This window comes from Trichosporon asahii, assembly GCF_000293215.1.
Source record: "Trichosporon asahii var. asahii CBS 2479 unplaced genomic scaffold scaffold00050, whole genome shotgun sequence".
Classification (NCBI taxonomy): domain Eukaryota; kingdom Fungi; phylum Basidiomycota; class Tremellomycetes; order Trichosporonales; family Trichosporonaceae; genus Trichosporon; species Trichosporon asahii.
In genome coordinates, this window is record NW_014040874.1 from 1363192 (window position 1) to 1382303 (window position 19112).

Here is a 19112-nt window from a genome sequence, read left to right on the forward strand (position 1 = left end):
CCATGCGGCGCGTAATGATGCAAGTTACTCCATACAAGTGGTCTATTATTACACATAGTCTTGAGACAACCAGATGTTGTCAAAGCCCCAGGGAGCCTGGGGTTGGTTGGCTTGCGTGGACGGGTCAAACGTCTCGTACAAGAAGCCGAGGTTGCGGAGGTCGAACTGCGGCTGCATCGCTCCCGGGGGCGGGAGAGGGGGCAGAGGCTGCGGCAGCTGCTGGGGAGGCGGCACCTGCTGCGGCATGGGCGGAGGCGGGACGTGGTTGACGGGGATGGACGAGGGAGAAGGCTCAATGTGGTCCTGCGTGTGTGACTGTTCCGAGTGCGAGTGCGGCGTGCCGGCCCACTGCGAGTCCGAGCGGTGAATGATAGGCACGTCGAGGCCGAACGCTTGCGCAACCATGAGGATCTTGGAGCGAGCATCGGCCGCCTGCTTCTTCCAGCGCACTGCCCAGAGATCGATGATCCAGCACGCCTTCGAGAGCAGGTCCTCGGCCTCTGACTTGCGCATCTCATACTTTGTCACGAGGAAAAGGACGACGTGGGCGCAAGTCGTGATCTGTCGGAGCTGCGTCCACATGCAGTTGTACGAATCCGAAGAGATCGCGCTGTAGTACGTCTCGATGATCTTGGCAGCCGATCGCGCCATCATCGCCATCGAAGCAACTGAGACGCGACGGTCGTTCATCGTCATCATGCGCAGCGCGAGGCGTCCCCTGCTGGTCAGTTGGACACCCATGTGATGAACTCACCACTCCCAGATGCTGTGGATGAAATAGTCGGCCTTGAGTAATCCGCTCGTCTGCCCCTCTTGGATCCAGGTAGAGACCCAGTTATCCCACCGCTCCTCCATGCGCAGCATCCAGTCCATCGACATTGTCGGATTCTTCGAGTCCCAAATATGCGAGAACAGCTGCGTGTTTAACAGCAGGATCTCGACCATTGAGCGACGGGGAACAATCGCAATGTCGGTGTCTTCCGAGGCCGATCGATACTGCACAGAGAGGCTAATAAACTCTCCGGGCTTGATCATCGGCGGCTTTCCACTAAGAGCGGCGGCCCAGCTGTCATATCAGCAAAGGTTAAGCAGATGTTGACTTACAAATGGCTGTACACGACCTGGACGAACATGAGGTCCGCGCGATCGCTCGGGGTGTATGCCTGCGCATTTGCTGTCTGCTCCTGGTGAATGCCGAGGTCTTTGGCCTGCGACACCATCCAAGCGACGGTCATGCGCATGACATCCGACGTGCACGTCAGGCAGGTGTAGAACGAAATAGTCGAAAGTGCATCTTAAGAGATGTCAGCCTCCGGAGCTCCGAACAGGCACGTGCCAAGACTTACGCAATGAGGTGAAGCTGGCTGTTCCCCAGCGCTCAAGAATGTCGATAGCATGCCTGAAGAAGATCACGTCGATACGCTCCTCGTCGGGCACCTCCGAGTGATGCCTGTGGAATTGTTTGCGGAGGGGCACGGACTTGAGCCTGAGTAGTCCGAGCGCGAGACACGCACAGATGAGAGCTGTCTGGTCGGGCGACAGCGTCTCGGGGCTCGTGACATACCTGTTGAACAGGCTGTGCACTCGCGGAGTTGTCATGTAAGAGCACCACGGCAGGAAGTCGTCGAGGAAGACCTGCATTGCCTCTGTCAACTCCGCAGGCAAGGGGTTGGGAAGCGGAGGAAGCGGTGTCTTGAGATCGCACAAGGGGTGTGTTGGTTTCTCCTCAAGCTTCAAACTGATCGGCGTCCCAGTCTTCTGCATATACATCTGCTCGAGCTCATCAGCAGCAAAGTCGAGGTACTTGGTGCGTCGCGGGAATGTTGAGCCTTCGATCGGCGCGGAAGACGCTTGCTGCGACCGACGGCGGCTGTTTTGACGTCAGTTCTCCGCTAAAGAAATGGCTAGAGTTCCGAGAGATCCAAAGTTGCTTACCGGGTGGGCCGTGCACGTTCACGGACAAGGCAGTCTGGGAGACCAGCATCACGACACGCCTTGCACGGGTATGGCGGCTGACACTTCTTCCTCCTGGCACGGCAGTTCTCGCATGCCCTCGAGATTCGCGTTCTCGGAACTTTGGCGGGAGGTTCTTGTGAGTCCGAGTTCGAACCATCCGAAACGGCTGAGCCTGTCGGCTGGTCCTGCTGATGCGGAGGTGGAGGCGGCGGCTGCGGCTGCAGCTGATTCGGAGGAGCGCGATGGATCTGGTGGGCAGTCGGCGGAGGAGGATAGTTGTAGTTGTAGTTGGGTGGAGGGACACCCGGCGGAGGGTGTGACATGGCGACGTGCGAAGGACAGGAGGGAAAGGATGGATGAGGGGGTGCCGGAATAGGGGAAGGAGGGGAGGGATGAAGCTCCGACGATCCGGTGTTCGACGTGTTCGATGTCGGACGGCGGATGCGATGGATTGAGATGGAGAATGCAAAGGTGAAGGATGGAGATGTGGGAAGATGAAAGAGATGGCGTCGAGGACGGGGCGTATGCGGATGATGGCTTGGTGGTTAGAGTGTCTTGGATGGCGCCTGCGCAGTAGTTCGAATGGGGGTTAGGCTGGCTGGTCTGGCTGGGCTGACCGTGTATGACCGTAGGGCTGTTAGACACCGGGTGGTCGTGAAATCTCCGCGTGCTCCCAACAAAGTCGAAATTGATTTTTCAGATTCCGTCCAGTCCTTACCCTTACATCACCTCCAACACCTGGCTTGCATACCTGGGATACCTGGATGGACGGGTACGCATCACACATGCTCCCTCAACGCCTGGAAGCCACCGTGGCCCGCACATCTCCAGCCCTTGTTGACATGCAAGAGTCCAGAGCCCGCAGCCCTCATCGGTGACAACCTGCCCATCGGCTAGCCTTCCTCTTATCACCCCCGACCGCAACCGCGACCCTTGGACGTCACATCATCCACCGAGCGCCACTGAGCACAACTTTCCTGCATCCCTTTACGACTCTCTTTTCTAACTGCTGCTCGCATCCTGTTCGGCACGACCGGCATCGCCGCTGATCGGGCAGCCATGCATCGGGGACGCGCCGGTCCCACTCTCTTTTCTTCCGTTGACTGACCGCAGGTGTCGCGACAGACGAAAATCTCATGGTGATCCTGAAAGTTGAGGGGTACTCTGTCATGCGGAGATCTCGTTCATGGCCTCCACCTCGGCGGCCAGACTTGTCAGGCGGGCTAAGCGGGGCTACGCTTAACGAGCACAAACAGCGACCGGCTGGGCCGGTAGCTCGATCATTCCTGCTTGGGCATGGTGTGCAACCCCTGTCCGCCCTGGAACCCGCATTTAATCAGTCCATTCACCCTTCCCTGCCGCACTCAATGCGCTCGCACCTCCTCCTCTGCTCATACCAAGCCACTCCCAAGCCACCCTGCGCCGTCGAAAATCTTTCAGGCGCGCAAAGGCTGCCATGGGCGCGCATGGGCTGCCATGGCTAACAACATCCTGCGGGAATTACACTCTCGGCGTGCCCCCATTAGTCATCGCTCCGGGCACTACGAATTCACCAGAGCTACCGTCAGCCCGAGAGTGCGCACGTCGAAGCCAATAATCCTCCTATCGTGCCGGAATCATTCAACTTCTCCACTGTTCCGGCCGAGGACAGCCAGGAGAGCCAGGAGTTCTCCGACCGTACGTGAGGGTGAGGAAGGGCCGTTCACCAGCGGATTCAGCACACGAGTCCCAGGGGGCCAATGGCATGGGGGGGTAGCAGGAATCCGACCTGATAACTGATCAGCGGGGCTGTGCGTTCCCTGCAACTAGCAACTCGCGAGGCTTGTAACCCCTTACGGATGAGTTATTTAAGTGGTTCAGAGCGCCAAAAGCAGCCAAGTCCTCCATGCGGCCAGCACCGCGACCTCGGACGTTGGGTGCTGCTCGCGAGGGTTTTCACACTGAATCGGTCTCACCTGCCGCTGCACATCCTGGAGCTCCCTGCCCAGCTGCGATGCCGGCCAGTCACCAGTCGCGCCGGTGACTGCAGCCCCTCCTGCGCAGCCTGCGGCCCCAGTGGGCCTCAGGATGGCCGCAGACTCACCTGGTGATCGCTGTCAGAGAGCGAGTCACGTTCCAGTGATGTGCCAAGGCCTCGGCGGGGTGCTCGGTCGCGCGTGGTCGCACCTCAGACACTACCTCGGGCGTGGCGTACATGGCGTATTGGCGTACGTACTGCACGCCTCTGCGTCACTTGTCCCAAAGCATACCATGATGAGCGTCGACGCCGTTCTCGGTGACAAGGGCCAGATGACCTGATCAATGGGCCAGGTCTGATGACCCTCCCTCCACCTCGTCCACTCAAACTTTTGTCAGACGTCCGGTTGACGCACCGGCCAGAGCCGAATCCCGGCTGAACCGGCTGCTTCGGCAACACACCACGTGACCCCCTTCATGTCTGGCACTCGGCTCACCTCCTCCTTTCGAGATATTCGAGATTAGAGAGAAATAGAGTCCGAAGCGGACTTCGCATTTGAGGAGGCACACCGCTTGAACGGCTATGCTCGAGGCGCCGTGCGCCGCAAGCACCGCAAGTCGCTTTGGACATAGGCACAGAGGCACAGAGGGACGCAGGTACGCAAGGCAAGGTACATTGCGTTTCGTATTGACAAAGTCGATGTCGCGATGTTACTCAGCTCTAGCGAATGACCCGGATCATCCAGCCTGACCCCAAGGCTGTCGTTACTGCTTCGGGAGACTGCGACGGTTGGACGGAGCGGGGTCAATAAGGCGGAGGAGGAGAGGCGCACGGACCCGTCCTACTCGCCGGCATCAGGCACCAACGGAGGCATGCTCGACGGTGATCTAGACATACGAAACGTACGAGACGCCCACCTGATGACAGCACACCGAGCCGGGGGGACCCGGCCGCGATGCCCGCCTGCTACACTCGCTCACACTGACAGCGCCGTACTCGCGTACTTCCGGATACTGGCGAGCACACGCTTATCAGAATGTCACCCTCGTGCGACGAGGTCGCGGCAATTGTCACCCCCCGAGAGACTAGCCCACCTCCAGTCAGCCGACGGAAAACGGACTCCGTGAGAAAGCGCCGACCCCGTGACCGGTCCGCTGCGATGGTCCCTGAGCCCATGCCGACTTAGAATGACCAAAACAACAACTCTCAGCTCTCGTCCAGACGCGAAGCGCATGCGACCATCTGCACGTTTGAACGGGTGCATATCTCCCCTTTGCCAGGCACAGCATGTTACGCTTTGGTCGCTCAACGCTCTCGCTCTCAGCGCTAGTGGCTTTCTTGGCGAATGCCGCTTATAGCATCCCCCACCTCCGTCGGCACCCCCTTGGCGCGTCCGCCTTTTTCATCTTCGAAGCTTCGCTGGCGGGCTTCGGCGTAGCCGCCGTCGCAGATGGTCACACCTTTCCCTCCCCACCGCCCCGTCTGTCCATGTGACGAAGCGTGCTGTACACCCTCCCCTACATCTTGATTGGCGAAGAGCAAGACCGGGCCCGGGCGATATGCAACAGGCTTCGGGGTCCAGGAACGCTCGAAGCTTAGTGAGCATGGGTGAGCTATTTGTGTTGCTGGGTCGCGCCTTGGCTCTCCTCGTCCCTGCTCCGCCCGGCTCATCCCTGTACCACGCCTGAGCACGCCCGGTATGTGGTGACCCACCTGCTGCACCACCTGGGCAGGCTGCGAGACTCGGCTCCTATCGGTTCAGCTAGTCCAGGAGGATCAGGCTCAGGTTCCCCAGGTTCCCCAGGTCCGTCTCCGCAGCCGTCCGCCGCACGGCGCACGCCGAGAGCTTCTCGACGGCGGAGCGGCAGAGGTCGCAGCGATCTGTCGCGTTCCGCTTACGCTTTCCGGATCCCGATCCCAGGCTCCTCAGTTGAGCCTTTAGGTCTTGTGCGCGATTATCACACGCTTGCGGCGCATGCGGCCTGCGGGTCTCGAGCCTCGGGCCTGGCACCTCAAGCTGTAGGACGACTCCGGGGCGTTCTGGGGCCTCTGGGAGACTCCAACGTCCAGGATCATCCCCGGGCGTTCTGGGTCTCCATGGCACGGCAGGGCCCACTCCTTAGCGTCTCGACCCAGAACCCAGACGCGACGAGGTGGGGAGCGACAGCTGAAGGAGGAGGCGGGCGGCAAAGGCAGGCCGCTCATTGCTCGCCCGCTCGGCCGTTTGCCTCCCACCTCCTTCCTGCCTGGATACAGCAGATATATAAGCACTGCACGACGCCGGCACCCGTGTCGAAACGCACTGTTACCCCAGCGACAGATACGCAACCATGTCCGCTGAAGAGAAGCACGACGTGAACGAGATCGCGCACTACGACGACAGTCCCGGGGGCAGCCATCATGACGACAAGGATGCCGGATTCAAGCACGATGGCGACGACGACAGCCTCGAGCGCGCGCTGCGCGAGGACCACGTCCGCGCGATCAACATGAACACGAGCGCCAAGTGAGTGCGGCAGTCGATCTGACGGCCGATCAGACAGCTGACAATCACCAGGATCCAGAACCCGCTCTACGGTATTCCCAAGCCCAGGCTGCTGGCCAATGTGACCCGTTTCTGCCAGGAGCACGGGTTCGAGGACGTCGAGCTGTTCCAGAAGGGCGCGCTCATCGGCCAGGCGCCGGGCAAGTTTGAGCAGCTCCCCGAGCTCACAGAGGACGACAAGAACACGATCCGCCGCGAGAAAACGCACAAGTGGCACCAGCCCAAGGCGCTCATCATGACTGTGATTCTTGCGTCGGTCGGTGCTGCAGTTCAGGGCTGGGACCAGACTGGCTCCAACGGCGCTAACCTGTCGTTCCCGATCGAATTCGGTATTCCCGACTCGCCCGACGTCCCGGGCTACTCTGTCAAGAACGAGTGGCTCGTCGGTCTCGTCAACTCTGCTCCTTACATTGGTTCTGCATTCTTAGGATGCTGGTTGAACGATCCCATGAACAACTGGCTAGGAAGGCGTGGCACGATCTTTGTCTCGGCGATCTTCTGTCTCGTTACGCCGATCGGCGGCGCGGTCACCCGGAACTGGTACCAGCTCTTCATCACGCGTATCCTCATGGGCATCGGTATGGGTCTCAAGGGCTCGGTGAGTACCCCAGCCACGGGTCCGGAATGCGTGCCGAGGAAGCGCTGACGCGGTTTTCTTACTCTCCTGGAATGGCTATGACTTTGTGCTGCTTCAATCGTCCTCCTGGTTGTGCCTTCCTCGCAAATTCCTCGAACCGCCACATGATTCTAACTTGACGTTATCACTTATCAGACCATCCCGATTTACAATGCTGAGAACGTACCGGCGTCCACGCGCGGCGGCCTCGTCATGAGCTGGCAGCTGTGGACTGCGTTCGGTATTTTCCTCGGATTCTGCGCCAACCTCGCGGTGTACAACACGGGCAAGATTGCGTGGCGCCTCCAGATCGGATCGGCGTTCATCCCCGCCGTGCCGCTCGTGCTGCTCATCTTCTTCTGCCCCGAGTCGCCCCGATGGCTCATGAAGAAGGGCCGCTACCGCGATGCGTTCAAGAGCTACCTCCGCCTCCGCAACAGCCCCCTCCAGGCCGCGCGCGACATGTACTACGTCCACTGCCAGCTCGTCGAGGAGCAGGCCGCCTTCGGCCACAGCACGTACCTCGGCCGCATCGCCAAGCTCTTCACGGTCCCGCGTATCCGCCGCGCGACGCTTGCGTGCTTCATCGTCATGCTCGCGCAGCAGATGTGCGGTATCAACATCATTGCGTTCTACTCCTCGTCCGTGTTCCAGGAGGCGGGCTACAACCGTCTCCAGTGCCTGCTCGCCTCGTGGGGTTTCGGTCTCATCAACTTTGTGTTCGCGATCCCCGCCGTGTTCACGATCGACACGTTCGGACGCCGCAACCTCCTCCTGTCGACCTTCCCGAACATGTGCTGGACGCTTCTGTGCGCGGGTCTCATGTTCCTGATCTCGCCCAGCTCGCCCGCCCGTCTCCCCCTTATTGTTCTGTTCATCTACCTCTTCGCCATGTTCTACTCGGTCGGTGAGGGCCCCGTGCCCTTCGCATACTCGGCCGAGGTCTTCCCGCTTGAGGCGCGCGAGGTCGGTATGGGCTGGGGTGTCGCGACGTGTCTCTGCTCGGCATGACCTGGCCGCGCATGAAGACCGCCCTCACGCCCACGGGTGCGTTTGGCTTCTACGCTGGACTCAACTTTACCGCCTTCTGGCTCATCTTCTTCTTCCTCCCCGAGACGAAGCAGCTCACGCTCGAGGAGCTCGACTCCGTGTTCGGCGTCCCCACGGCCGTGCACGCCAAGTATCAGATCTCCACCTGGCTGCCCTGGTGGTTCAGCCACTACGTCCTCCGCAAGGCTAAGAAGAGCGACCTCAAGCCCCTCTACAACTTTGACGAGCTCACCGGTATCGAGCGCGACGAGGACTTTGCCACCCTCACCGTTGGCGCTACGCACTAAGCTGCTCTCCACTTTGTATCGAAAGTCACGTAATCGTTGTGTATGCAGAAGTATAATCAAACCAGTCGCGAGTGCAGGTCGCCATATTGGTAAGCCCCTGTGGCAATTGCGGGTCGCCTGGACTCTAACGGAGAGATGATATTCGACCATGTCTCTAATACATGCGCAATGTATCCAGGCAACATGTCTGCCATGCTTGAGGCGAAGCGCTCAGTCCTGTACATTCTATGCATGAGCAACCACCTTGACCATTTACAACGTGCGCGTGGATAACACAACGTACTATGCCTCTTGGCTAGCGTGCAACCGTGGGAGTCCTTGCGACAAAAGACACGGTTCTGTTCACATAACGTTCAACCAGTGGGTACCGTGGGAGACCATGAAACTAGCAAAGGCTTCCTCCAAGCCCGATTCGAGGTTTTTGGGTGGCAAATCCGGCGTTGCGAGTACGTACTTGTTCTTCGCGCGGAGTAGCATTGTTGGAAGCTTTGTGTGCGGCTGTGTGTGTGCGTGAGTGTGTGGCTTGCGTAAGTTGAGCGACTGGCTGTCTCCAATCTTAGATATGAGGGCTGAGTGGCAGCTCGCAATTCCAGAGGATAGACTTCCGCATTTCCCTCAGTCTGGCGCCCTGCGCTCTCGCGCTCTCCATATGTTGTCTTGAGCGCCATGTCAATGACCAAATCGCCCTGCAAACGGACAAGTCACCGTGGGAAACACTGAATCTAGCAAGGCCTTCCTCCGACCTCGATTGGGTTTTACAGAAAAGTTTTACAGTCAGTCGATGTCAGTGCAGAAACGCATTGGCGCTAGCCGCAATAGCTCTGCGCCACATGTGTTCCCTCGCGTGCACTAGGCTGCCAGAGATCTCTTTCTACCGTCGATCCGCGGTTATCGCATGCATTTCAAGACTTACAGATGGTCACACGAATCAGCATTCGCACACGAGCACGTCTTCGACGCATGTCGTCATCTGTTCACCTGTGATAAACGGTTAGCACGGGGTTAGCACAGATGCAGGTCAGTGCAGAGTCAGCCGGACTCTGGTGCGAGTCTGCCGGACTCGAGGAGTCTGCCGGACTCAAGCCCATGCGGGCGCATGTTCTTGCGAGATAGCATCGGAAACGCGTGTTTCGGTACAGCCTGCGGTGCAGCTGCCGCAGCGCATGGTGCGGTACGGACAGCGCGGTACAGTTTTGGGGTTTCTGCGGTTTGGACGGACTCGCTGGGACATTATACCGGGGAGGAGGTGAGAGCTATGACGAGGATGGGACGATCAGAACAGGGACATGATACAGTGATGCGCGGGGACTGAGAGTAATGGAATGGTGAGTGCTTAGAGACTCGCCTTGCCGCGAGACTCGAAGGGAAGGATGAGGGCGAGCAGGCCGGCGGCGATGAACATGGCGCCGGCGGCGTAGACGGGAACCCAGGTGCCGGCCTTGGCGTAGATGCCGATGACGGGAGCCATGACGCCCATGACACGGTTGCAGGACGCGGTCAAAGCGTTGCCCGTACCACGAGAGAACGTCGGGAACACCTCTGGCGTATAAGCGTACAGGATGGCGTAGCAGATTGTTGAGAAGAAGTTGTACGCGCAGTTCCATCCGAGCTGGGCGTTCGGGTTTGTGCGCGCCGTCGTGTTGCAAAGGAGGAAGACACCGGTCAGGGCCGTGCTCATCGCGAGCACACCCTTGCGCCCCATGAAGCGCCACTCGGAGAGGATGGCGCCGATGATGGCGCCGGGAACGCCGAGCACGGCAATGATCAGCATGTTGCGGTACGTGATGTAGGTGCTGCTGCCCGAGTTGGAGACGAGGAGGGGCAGGAAGCCATTGTACAGCGGGTAGGCGAGACCGATGATCAGCCAGATGAGCATGATCATGCTGGTGCTGAAGGCGATGCGAGGCGTGCTGAACAGCGAGCGGACGTGCGACATGTTGACACGCTTTAGTAGACTGCGACGGAGCGCCTCGGTCGCATCAGTGCGTCCAACATAACCCTCGGGCTCGCACGCTTTAAGGTCGTCGACGGTGAGGTTGACCGTCTTGCCGTTCCGGCGCGCGACCTCGTGCACGACGCGGACCGCCTCCTCCTCCTTGCCCTTGCCCATCAAGAACTTGGGCGACTCGTAAATGTGGAAGAAGATGAAGCGGATAATGAACATGATCAGGAGGATACCGCCCATCGTGATCACATACCATCTCCAGCCCATATTCTGAGACCGCGTGCAGGTCTCCGCGTCGGAGCAGGTAAGCGTGCCGAGCAGCGGCCAGGCGATCAGGGTGGCGACGACCTGGGCGAGCGCCCAGTCGACTGACAGAACGGTCAGGAGGTACTGGTGCGAGGCCGGGAGGAATTCGAGGAAGATGGCCGAATCGATCGGGAGGTTTCCGCCGACGCCGAAGGACCAGAGAGCGTCAAAGACAGCAATCGCCGCAAAGTTCGGCGAACTTGCGGCGATCATGGCGAACACGGCCGTGATGCCGAGGGTGAGGTTGAAGCCGATTTTGCGGCCAATGACGTCCGCGCCGAGACCCCAGAAGACGGCGCCGGCGAGCAGACCGAGGTTCTGCGCGAGCGGGAGGAACTCCTTGTGCACGGGGTTGAACTCCTTGGCAATGACGGGGAGGATGAGCGAGGTGACGATGGGCATCATGTTGTCCGACGCCCAGCCGAAGCCGATGACGACAAACAGCTGCCACTGGTACGCCCCCATGCCGATGTCCTGAATAGCGCGGTTCAACACGCGCGCCTTCGCTTCGTACACCGGGTCGAACGTGCCCTCGAGCACCGTGTGGCCCTTCTCGTCGACGGCGACGCCGTAGGCCGTGTGCTCGTCGCGGAACCCTTGGTCGATCGAACCGACGCGCGCGTCATAGTCGTCCTTCGTCTCCTTCTCGGGGTCGCGCAAGCCGTTATGTGGTATCGACATGCTGAAAGTTCTGTCGTGTCGTGATCGGGCGATCAAGAGATAAGATCAACAGTGGAGTGGATGAATGCAAAACACGTATCGCAATTGCATGCTTTCTCGCACCACCGGCGCCGGCACACCGGGCTGGCTGATAGCGAGCGCTCTCAAGCTCTATGCACTAGGACTCCCGGAAAGTCATGTTGTCATCGCGCAGTGGCGTTGCGTGACCGTTGGGCCGAGCTTGTCCCGTGAAACCCCTGATTCCTCATGTGTCCTCCTCTGCTCTGAAGGCCCGGGGTCCTTTGCGGTGGTTGGGTCCCAGGCGCGCTCCGCAGCTCCGCAGGGTGTGATAGCGGATCCGGACCTGTCGCCTTAATTGCCAGAGCTTGAGTGTCCGTTGCTCTAGGCCCTGCCTTTGGAAGTCGGTTGGGACGTGGGAGCAGCAGACCCGAGGAGATGAGGTGAGATCGGTGGGAGTTGTTGGGTGCGCGTGCACATGGATCGCCGGCGGAATAGTGGGACCAGGAGCTGATATCTCCCAAAGCGGCATGCAGCGACTGCCATTCGTCAGGCGACCGTTGCACCACGCTCTCGTCAGCCGCCCGGCGGTTTATTTACAGTTTCATATCTTTCCACGCAGCGTCATGTCAGTCACCCACAGAACCATCACGTGCGACCGTCCTTCGGCGAGCGCGGCGTATGAGCCGCGCGATAAAGCCTGGAGCTAGGTGACGATCTCGAATCTTGATACAGCCAAGCACATCCCTACTCCCCTCAACGTCCACCTATCATCTGGACTGGATCTGCACGGCACTTGCTTGCGGCACCGTGTCAGATTGTCCGCTCCGCAGCTCGTTTACGGCGTTGTCTGATCGACGCGCGCCCAAAGTGTGCTCAAAGCGCTCTTCGACGATCGCAAGGAGAGCGACCCACTCCCACCCTGACCACAGTGCACCGCTTGGCGGCCTGATATTAACACCGAGAAATGCTTGCTTACTCTCAGGATCTACCTAGTGCCCACGAACCAACCTGCCCGACATCCGCTTAGCTTTCAGCAAGGCGTCGAGGTGATGGTGGTGCTTCCCAAACTCATCCCGCTCCGCCTTGCGCCTCTGTTCCATGTGTTCCATGTGAATATCGGTGTCGTCCCGACTGCCGAGCCTGCTCCTTCCACTCCTGATGCTGGACACAATCGAAGGCGCCCTGGTGGGCGGAGGCGGAGCGGGCGGTGGTGGGGCGCTCAGACTCCTCGCAATGCCCTCAGCCAGCGAAAAGGGATGGGGACGGTCGAGCTCCATCCGCTCGTGGACCTTGGGATCGCCGCGGGGATCGGGTACGGCGAATGGGTGCTTGTAGAACGGCTTGGCTGGAGCCGCGCTAAGCACTGAGGAGGCTGTGGGCGTCTCCATGGTCGGCGAGCTGCCAGCGCTGGCGAAACTGACATGATGGGTGGAAGTCGAGCGATGTGTTGAAGGCGTACGGTACGTCGAGTCGGACTGCGCCGACGGTGAGCTGGAAGGACCACTATTGCTTAGCGACTCGACGGCCGAGGCGACTTCCTCGGGGACGACTCCGGAGGACTTGCGCGACACGGTGTAGTCGACTGATGATCGGAACTGACGTGAGCTCGACTAGTTGAACAAATGGGGAGCATACCTTGAGCATGTCGTAGAGGGCGAACTCGCCTTCGAACGGGTTCAGCGAGCCTGGCCAGTCGGTCGCTCCCGGCGTCTTCAGCACGCCGGGCCACTCGGCTGGCGTCTTCACGGGGTGGTCTCTCATGTCTATCTGTTGGGAGATGGGGAGGCTAATGGGGATGCGCATGAGGGCATCATGGCTTAAGTACGTCTGCCAACAGCCTGCCGACCGCCAGGTGGGCGGGGAATGCCGCTGCGAGCGAGCGCCCCCAGTCCACACCGCCCTCGAGCGCTGTCGCTGCCGAGCGAACATGCACACCAGCAGAGCGCATATTCCGGGTCAAGCTCGCCTGTCGGTTCTGCTGCTTCCCCGCAGAGGCTACGACACTGTGCATTGCTCATCACAGGCGGTCATCACAGGTCAACATGCTGGCCGAACGATAGTCATACACAACCACAAGCTTACAAATCAAGCCTACCACTGCCAACAATGCACGAGCGCAATGTAATGGTCGTCGCCGCAATTCACCCTCTGCTCGCCCGCGAGCTGGCACTGCCCCTGCTGCTCTGCCCGTCCAGTTTCGAACAGGTTGAACGTGTCTCCACTGCTGCGCCACAGGTCGATCCAAGCCGCATCCTGTTTGCGCACCTGCTTCCATCGCCAGCGCCAGATATCCTTTGGGTTGTTCCCATTCGTGCGCAGTTGTTGCGCCCACTGGCACTGGGTGGGATCGCACCAGTTTCCCCACCCGCTGCACACTTGTACGCCGTACTGGGGTATGGTCTCGGTGACTCGGCCGCGGTAATGGAAGGAGACGGAGAAGTCGTCGGGCCAGCCCCAGAGTCTGGCGTGGATTGGGGCGGCGAGAAGGATGAAGGTGAAGGGAATGTTAAGGAGGGCGTATAAGAAGCTGACGATTGGAAGGACGGCGAGGAAGGCGCACATGGTGCCGCAAACAGCTCAGCCTGTCGTTAGCCCACATGGCAGTTGCTGGAACGAGACCGATGAGGCAAGCACATACCACTCGACGACGCCCAGCACGACTCTTTAAGACCAGCGAGAGTGAGAAACATGAGACGCCGCGCACGTAGTAGTCTACGCGCCCTTCATGAGCAGCGAGTGGCCAGTGACATGCCCGACGAGCCGGGTGCCAGACTTAGACATGACTAACCTTTAGTGTGCCGTGGTCCATGTTGGGCCTAGGTGGCTAGTGCACAGGCGACACCGGCGCACGGCGCGCACGGGCGGCTTCAGTCATAGCGAGCTCTGCTTGCCTGCTTTCTCTCTCTGGTTGTGCATGCATTTGCTCTACCCATAGCTCGGTAACACTGCTGCCATCACAGGTTTGAAGTGCACAGATCGGGAAAGTGTAAGCCTAAGGACCCGACTCGGCCTGCTAAGCTGTGTAGCGATCAACCGCTGTCACTACTACTCTGTATTCCGAAAGTTGGCGTTCCGCTAGTTCAAGTCGACGATGTGTTGTCCGAAGTGCAAAGGGAACTCGAAGTGCAAAGGGAACAACGGGGACTCAGACCAACGCCTCCCGCCAAACAGCTGGCAGAGTGGGATTAAGGGTGGCTGCTATCTTATCAACCTCGTCTCTTGCTCGGGTCCGCTCAAGAATCAACCCCAGTACCATTCACTAACAACTGCACGTCTGCGGACGTCTCCCTTTCCCCAACGCAACTCAGATCCAGCTTTGCCCGACCCAATGTGCATGCGTTTGACTCTGGTGCCGAGGACCGGATGTTGACGGGATCGTGCGAAGTCACAATCAGAGTAGCATCGCCCGATGGCAATCGGTGAAAGCTGGGCCACTAGGCCCTCGATCGATCTACCGCAGACACCCATCGTCTCTCGTCACGTCGTTACGGGACAGCCTGCTATGCATAGCTTCATGACGATGCCAAGAACTCAAGCAATGACGGATCTGCGCACAGTCCCTCCATCACAAGCCGTCTGGCGAAGAAACAGTGCGGTGCACGACCTGTGCAGCAGTGCGGAGCATCGTTTTGCTACCGTCCTCCAACAAATCACACTGTTGAAACGCAGGCACACGCGATCGAGGCTGATATGTCCCATTGCGATAAGCATAGTCGAGCAGCACTGCGTGCATCGCTTTCCCATGCGGCACATGCGACGCCAGCCACGGAGGCACGACCACAACCACTGTACGCGCAGCGGCGAGAGTTGGGAGTGATAAGGGGATGTGATGGTGCCTGGAAGCGGTGTCCGACAGGAGGTCGTGTAGCGACTGCGTCGCATCGAGCACTTCGTGTGTTTGACACCTCGTCTCGCTGCCTTCCATCGCGTAGATGAGCACCTTGGCCTAGGCTGAGACGCACATACGTGCATACGTGCATTCGCGAGGGCCGGGTTCCTCGCCATGGGCGCCTGCACTGCCCTCCGCTCCGCCCTCACATCTCCTGCAGCGTAGATAAGAGGCGTCGTGGCAGGAGTGCTCACCACATCATCTCTCACCTCATCTCACTACCATCTCAGCCAACATGGGTCTCTTCGCCGCCGACACTGGCCTCACCCTGCAGCCCGTGCACCCGCCATTGGGCCTCAACATGAACTATGTGAACCACCCTGTCGTCACGCTGGTGCTCAAGGAGAAGGTCTTCAGCTGGTCCGGCGTGAGTGACACACCACCGATGTACGGCTGGGCGGCAAAGGCTGATGTTAGGACGACTTCACCGTCACCGACACAGAGGGACGGCCGGTTGTCAAGTGCAGCGGCAAGATGATGTCTATGCGCGGTCGCAAGACCATCACGGACGCGTGGGGCAACTACCTCTTCACCATTCGCGAGAAGATCATGTCTTGGCGCACGACATACCTCGGCGAGGACCAGAATGGAACAGTGCTCTTCGAGCTGAGGAACAGGATGAGCTGTGAGTAGCCTTTCGACATGTCTGAGGCTCTGGTGTCTCGGTCGCCAGTGTCTGCTTGCCCGGCCACGTGAGCTCCTCACTAACGTTCAGGGGGCTCCAAGATGTCGATCAAGTTCACGAACGCCTCGACAGGTCAGCCTGTCGCGCTCCTGCTCAAGGGCGACATGTTCGGCCGCAGCGCGACGATCTTCATTGAGGATGGCCCGCCCATCGCCATGATCAAGCGCAAGGGCATGAATGTCTCCAACCTCGTGTTCGACAAGCAGACGTACTTTGTCGATGTCGCACCGGGCGTCGACCTTGCGCTCATGGCTGCGCTGTGCATTCTGCTCGATGAGATTGAGAACGATCAGAGTTCAGGTGGGGGCGGAGGAGGAGGAGACTTTAGCTTCAATTGAGCTCGTGCTGAATGACAGGACACCTGGTGGTATGAAGAAGCAAGAGGCAAGAGATAAGAATACACGAGGCAAGAGACAAGAGGGCAAGATGCAAGGGGCAGGCCGTTACGAACGACTGCACTGTAGATCATAGAGCAATGTACGATATACGACTTCAGGTCGACTGAATGCGCCGCCGACGAAGTGGCGTCAGCATACCCGATCGACGTGAACGATACATTCCAGCTCAGGGATATCTTGTCCTTATCGTTCGCGATCGTCGTCGCTTGCCTGCTCGGAATGGTAGGCTCAGCTCCCAGTGTGCATTCCCAGGCTCTGTTTGTTAATTGCAACGCATTGAATGAGATTTACCGCCGTGTTTGTGCTCCTTGTTCATTCCCATGCCCCGTGATCATCTCGTCATTATAAAGATACATAGTGATGCAGTTGTTTTGTCATCCAGCGTCCATCGCGTCCCCACATTCGCCATGCAATGCTTCCAGTCCCCTTTTGGTCTACTGCTTCCACAGCCCGTCGATGGGCTTCCTGCTCTTCTGCTTGCCCGAGCTGTTCGACTTGCGGCCGAAACTGACGTTCTTCACCTCGAACGGCGCCGGCTCGTCCGTACTCCGTCTGTCCCTCTCTGCGTCCATGCTTCGCTGGCGGCCAGGCTGCATACTCTGCAAAGTGTCGAGGTCGTACGGCGAGAGGTACGGGATGAGACTTGCTGTCGTGCTCTCTGTGCCTTCACGGCGCATCTTCTTATCGCGGAAGGAGGAAAGTGTATCCTTAAGCGCCACTGTGCGGCTTGGCGGAGAAGAGGAGATGCCTGGCGGCGGCGGGAGAGGGCTGGTCGGCACACTGTTGAGGACCGGCACTCCCAGCGTGGGATTCACGCTCGACTTTCCGACGGACGTGTCCGGAGTCGCTTCGAGAGAGTGCTTCTCCCGCGGTACTTCACGGGACACACGCTCCGTCGTCGTCTCGTATCGCTGCCGTTGAGTCGAGGGTTTCAGCAGTGATCGCAGGCCGATCGCAAAGGCCACCACCCAGGCGAGGAAGAGCACGTCGCTTAGCACGAGGACGGCAATGGCGATGCTGATCGTTAGCTTGGGTTTGACACCCGAGACAATTATCAGGCTGAAACGAGCTCTGCGGGCGCCGGCTCAGCTGGGATTTCACGAAAGTTGGCGGATCAACGGTCGGGTGAAGACACACGACGCAGCGGATAGCGCTTAGCTGATACGCGTCTAAGACAGCCCAATGCAGCAGGTCAGGCGTAAGTCGTACTCACCGACAGAACTTGTTCGCACAATCGCGGATACCAGCATGCGTCCAGAGCGCGCCCGTGCCGATTCCAAAGCCCGCCATGGCGACCGCACACACGAGGACGAAGACATAGTGCGCCCGTCGCTTTGGTCGTGCCGAAACGCCCATGCTGAGAGTTAGCAACCAAGCAACCGGACTGTCAATCATATAGAATAGAGGAGCGTGCAATTGTCGATCAGAGGAAGGGGGCCACTCACCAAACACAAGCGAGGAGCACTGAGCACCCACTCCAGATCACACCGCCGAAGCCGCCCCAGTATGGCGGGATCGTCCGCCGTGATCCAGTGGAGGGAAGCCAGGGACCCCAGAGCTTCAGCACAGTTGCAATCAGGACGCCGACGGCGATGAGGCCGGTCAGCGCCAGCGCAGCGAGGAGCGCGCGGGGTCGTTTCAGCATCCCGGGAGATAGGTCGTTATTCCAAACCAGACGCTAAGCGGGGCTGTGTCGAAACCGCAACGAGAGCAGAACGAAGAGCCAGGCGAAGTCGGCCAGGACGCAACAGCGATGAGGAAAGTCGAGGGGTACGTCGTGCCAGACGAGGGACTTTACGTAGGTGTGCGAACGAGAGAATGATAGAAACGATTCAAAGCTGATGCATGTCTAGTCTGCTGCATATGGGGACGAGCATCAGAGAGGGGAACGGCGCACCCCGCTTGCCCGGCCCCGCTTGGTAACAACCCCAAGAGGCTGACTGCCAGGAGGCTGTTTGGGAGCCGCAGGCATGGATGCAGGCGCACGCATCTCGTCTTGCAATCAGGTACGCATTATTGCTCGCGTCCTCCGTCCCCTGCCATAAGGTGATCTTAGTGCTGGCCAGAACCCCGCGAATGCCGGCGAAGCAGGTCTGCAAAAGCTTACTCCGGCGAAGAAGGGAAGCTTGAGCCAGAGGCGAGCCAGGTCTGGAGCCAGGAGGGACGCAGAGGGGAAAGGGGAGACAGGAATCGCACAGGAATCCCCCTCACTCCCTCGCCAACCCTTCAGTGCAGCAATAAGATTCAGTACCTTAGCCAGACTGCATGGCACCGGGTCGCGCGGGGTCGCGCCGGGCTGGCTGGGAGGTGTCTTCTCAGGCTAAAGCAAGCTGTACGTGGGCGGTACGCACGCATGGGAAACGTGGACGCAGAGTGAGGTACGGACGGCACCGACGACGCGACCCAAACAGCAAGGAGGCGTCACGCTTTACGCTCAAGCCCTAGAGTCTCGAGGCCCTTTCAGCCCGTGAAAGTCAGTCACCGCTGTCGGCCACTGTCGGCCACTCGCGGCCTAGCCAGGCCGCTGCCATTCACTGCCAAGCCCACGACCGTGCTCTGTCTCAGCACGGGCCCGAGCAGCTGTCTTACGTGCTTTGCAGTTGGAATGAGATGCAGGCAGAGCTGGCAATCGAGGCGAGCGTAGATGCGCACTTCAGGCAGGTGAGTGAGGGTCGAGGCATGTCCTCCTCACTGGTGTTGTTTCATGGCACGAAAAGCCCCTAATCTCCCTGCAACTCCCTGGCGATTCCATTCTGCGTGACACCTCCCAGCTCCGGACTCCACGACTACAGAGCTG

The 19112-nt window shown here is 59.4% G+C and overlaps 7 protein-coding genes across 7 annotated transcripts; 3 read left to right on the forward strand and 4 right to left on the reverse strand.

Annotated features, from left to right (window-relative positions):
• Positions 1-48: 48 nt before the first annotated feature.
• On the reverse strand, positions 49-2279 carry A1Q1_01700 (uncharacterized protein; the record flags this gene model as incomplete). The annotated part of the gene is made up of 5 exons (XM_014324739.1): positions 49-610; positions 755-1048; positions 1105-1294; positions 1347-1870; positions 1936-2279. 5 exons carry the CDS (start codon positions 2277-2279, stop codon positions 49-51), a joined length of 1914 nt encoding a protein of 637 aa, XP_014180214.1.
• A 3964-nt stretch (positions 2280-6243) lies between these two features.
• Positions 6244-8411, forward strand: A1Q1_01701 (uncharacterized protein; the record flags this gene model as incomplete). The annotated part of the gene is made up of 4 exons (XM_014324740.1): positions 6244-6419; positions 6471-7056; positions 7231-8040; positions 8103-8411. The coding sequence occupies 4 exons, from the start codon at positions 6244-6246 to the stop codon at positions 8409-8411; spliced, it is 1881 nt and encodes a 626-aa protein (XP_014180215.1).
• Positions 8412-9744: 1333 nt separating this feature from the next.
• Positions 9745-11343, reverse strand: A1Q1_01702 (uncharacterized protein; the record flags this gene model as incomplete). The annotated part of the gene is made up of 1 exon (XM_014324741.1): positions 9745-11343. The coding sequence occupies one exon, from the start codon at positions 11341-11343 to the stop codon at positions 9745-9747; it is 1599 nt and encodes a 532-aa protein (XP_014180216.1).
• A 767-nt stretch (positions 11344-12110) lies between these two features.
• On the reverse strand, positions 12111-13146 carry A1Q1_01703 (uncharacterized protein; the record flags this gene model as incomplete). The annotated part of the gene is made up of 3 exons (XM_014324742.1): positions 12111-12288; positions 12352-12938; positions 12979-13146. 3 exons carry the CDS (start codon positions 13144-13146, stop codon positions 12111-12113), a joined length of 933 nt encoding a protein of 310 aa, XP_014180217.1.
• A 303-nt stretch (positions 13147-13449) lies between these two features.
• Positions 13450-13866, forward strand: A1Q1_01704 (uncharacterized protein; the record flags this gene model as incomplete). Its single annotated transcript, XM_014324743.1, has 1 exon — positions 13450-13866. One exon carries the CDS (start codon positions 13450-13452, stop codon positions 13864-13866), a length of 417 nt encoding a protein of 138 aa, XP_014180218.1.
• Positions 13867-15467: 1601 nt separating this feature from the next.
• Positions 15468-16255, forward strand: A1Q1_01705 (uncharacterized protein; the record flags this gene model as incomplete). The annotated part of the gene is made up of 3 exons (XM_014324744.1): positions 15468-15599; positions 15650-15857; positions 15948-16255. The coding sequence occupies 3 exons, from the start codon at positions 15468-15470 to the stop codon at positions 16253-16255; spliced, it is 648 nt and encodes a 215-aa protein (XP_014180219.1).
• Positions 16256-16749: 494 nt separating this feature from the next.
• Positions 16750-17960, reverse strand: A1Q1_01706 (uncharacterized protein; the record flags this gene model as incomplete). The annotated part of the gene is made up of 3 exons (XM_014324745.1): positions 16750-17386; positions 17529-17699; positions 17761-17960. 3 exons carry the CDS (start codon positions 17958-17960, stop codon positions 16750-16752), a joined length of 1008 nt encoding a protein of 335 aa, XP_014180220.1.
• Between the last annotated feature and the right edge of the window lie 1152 nt (positions 17961-19112).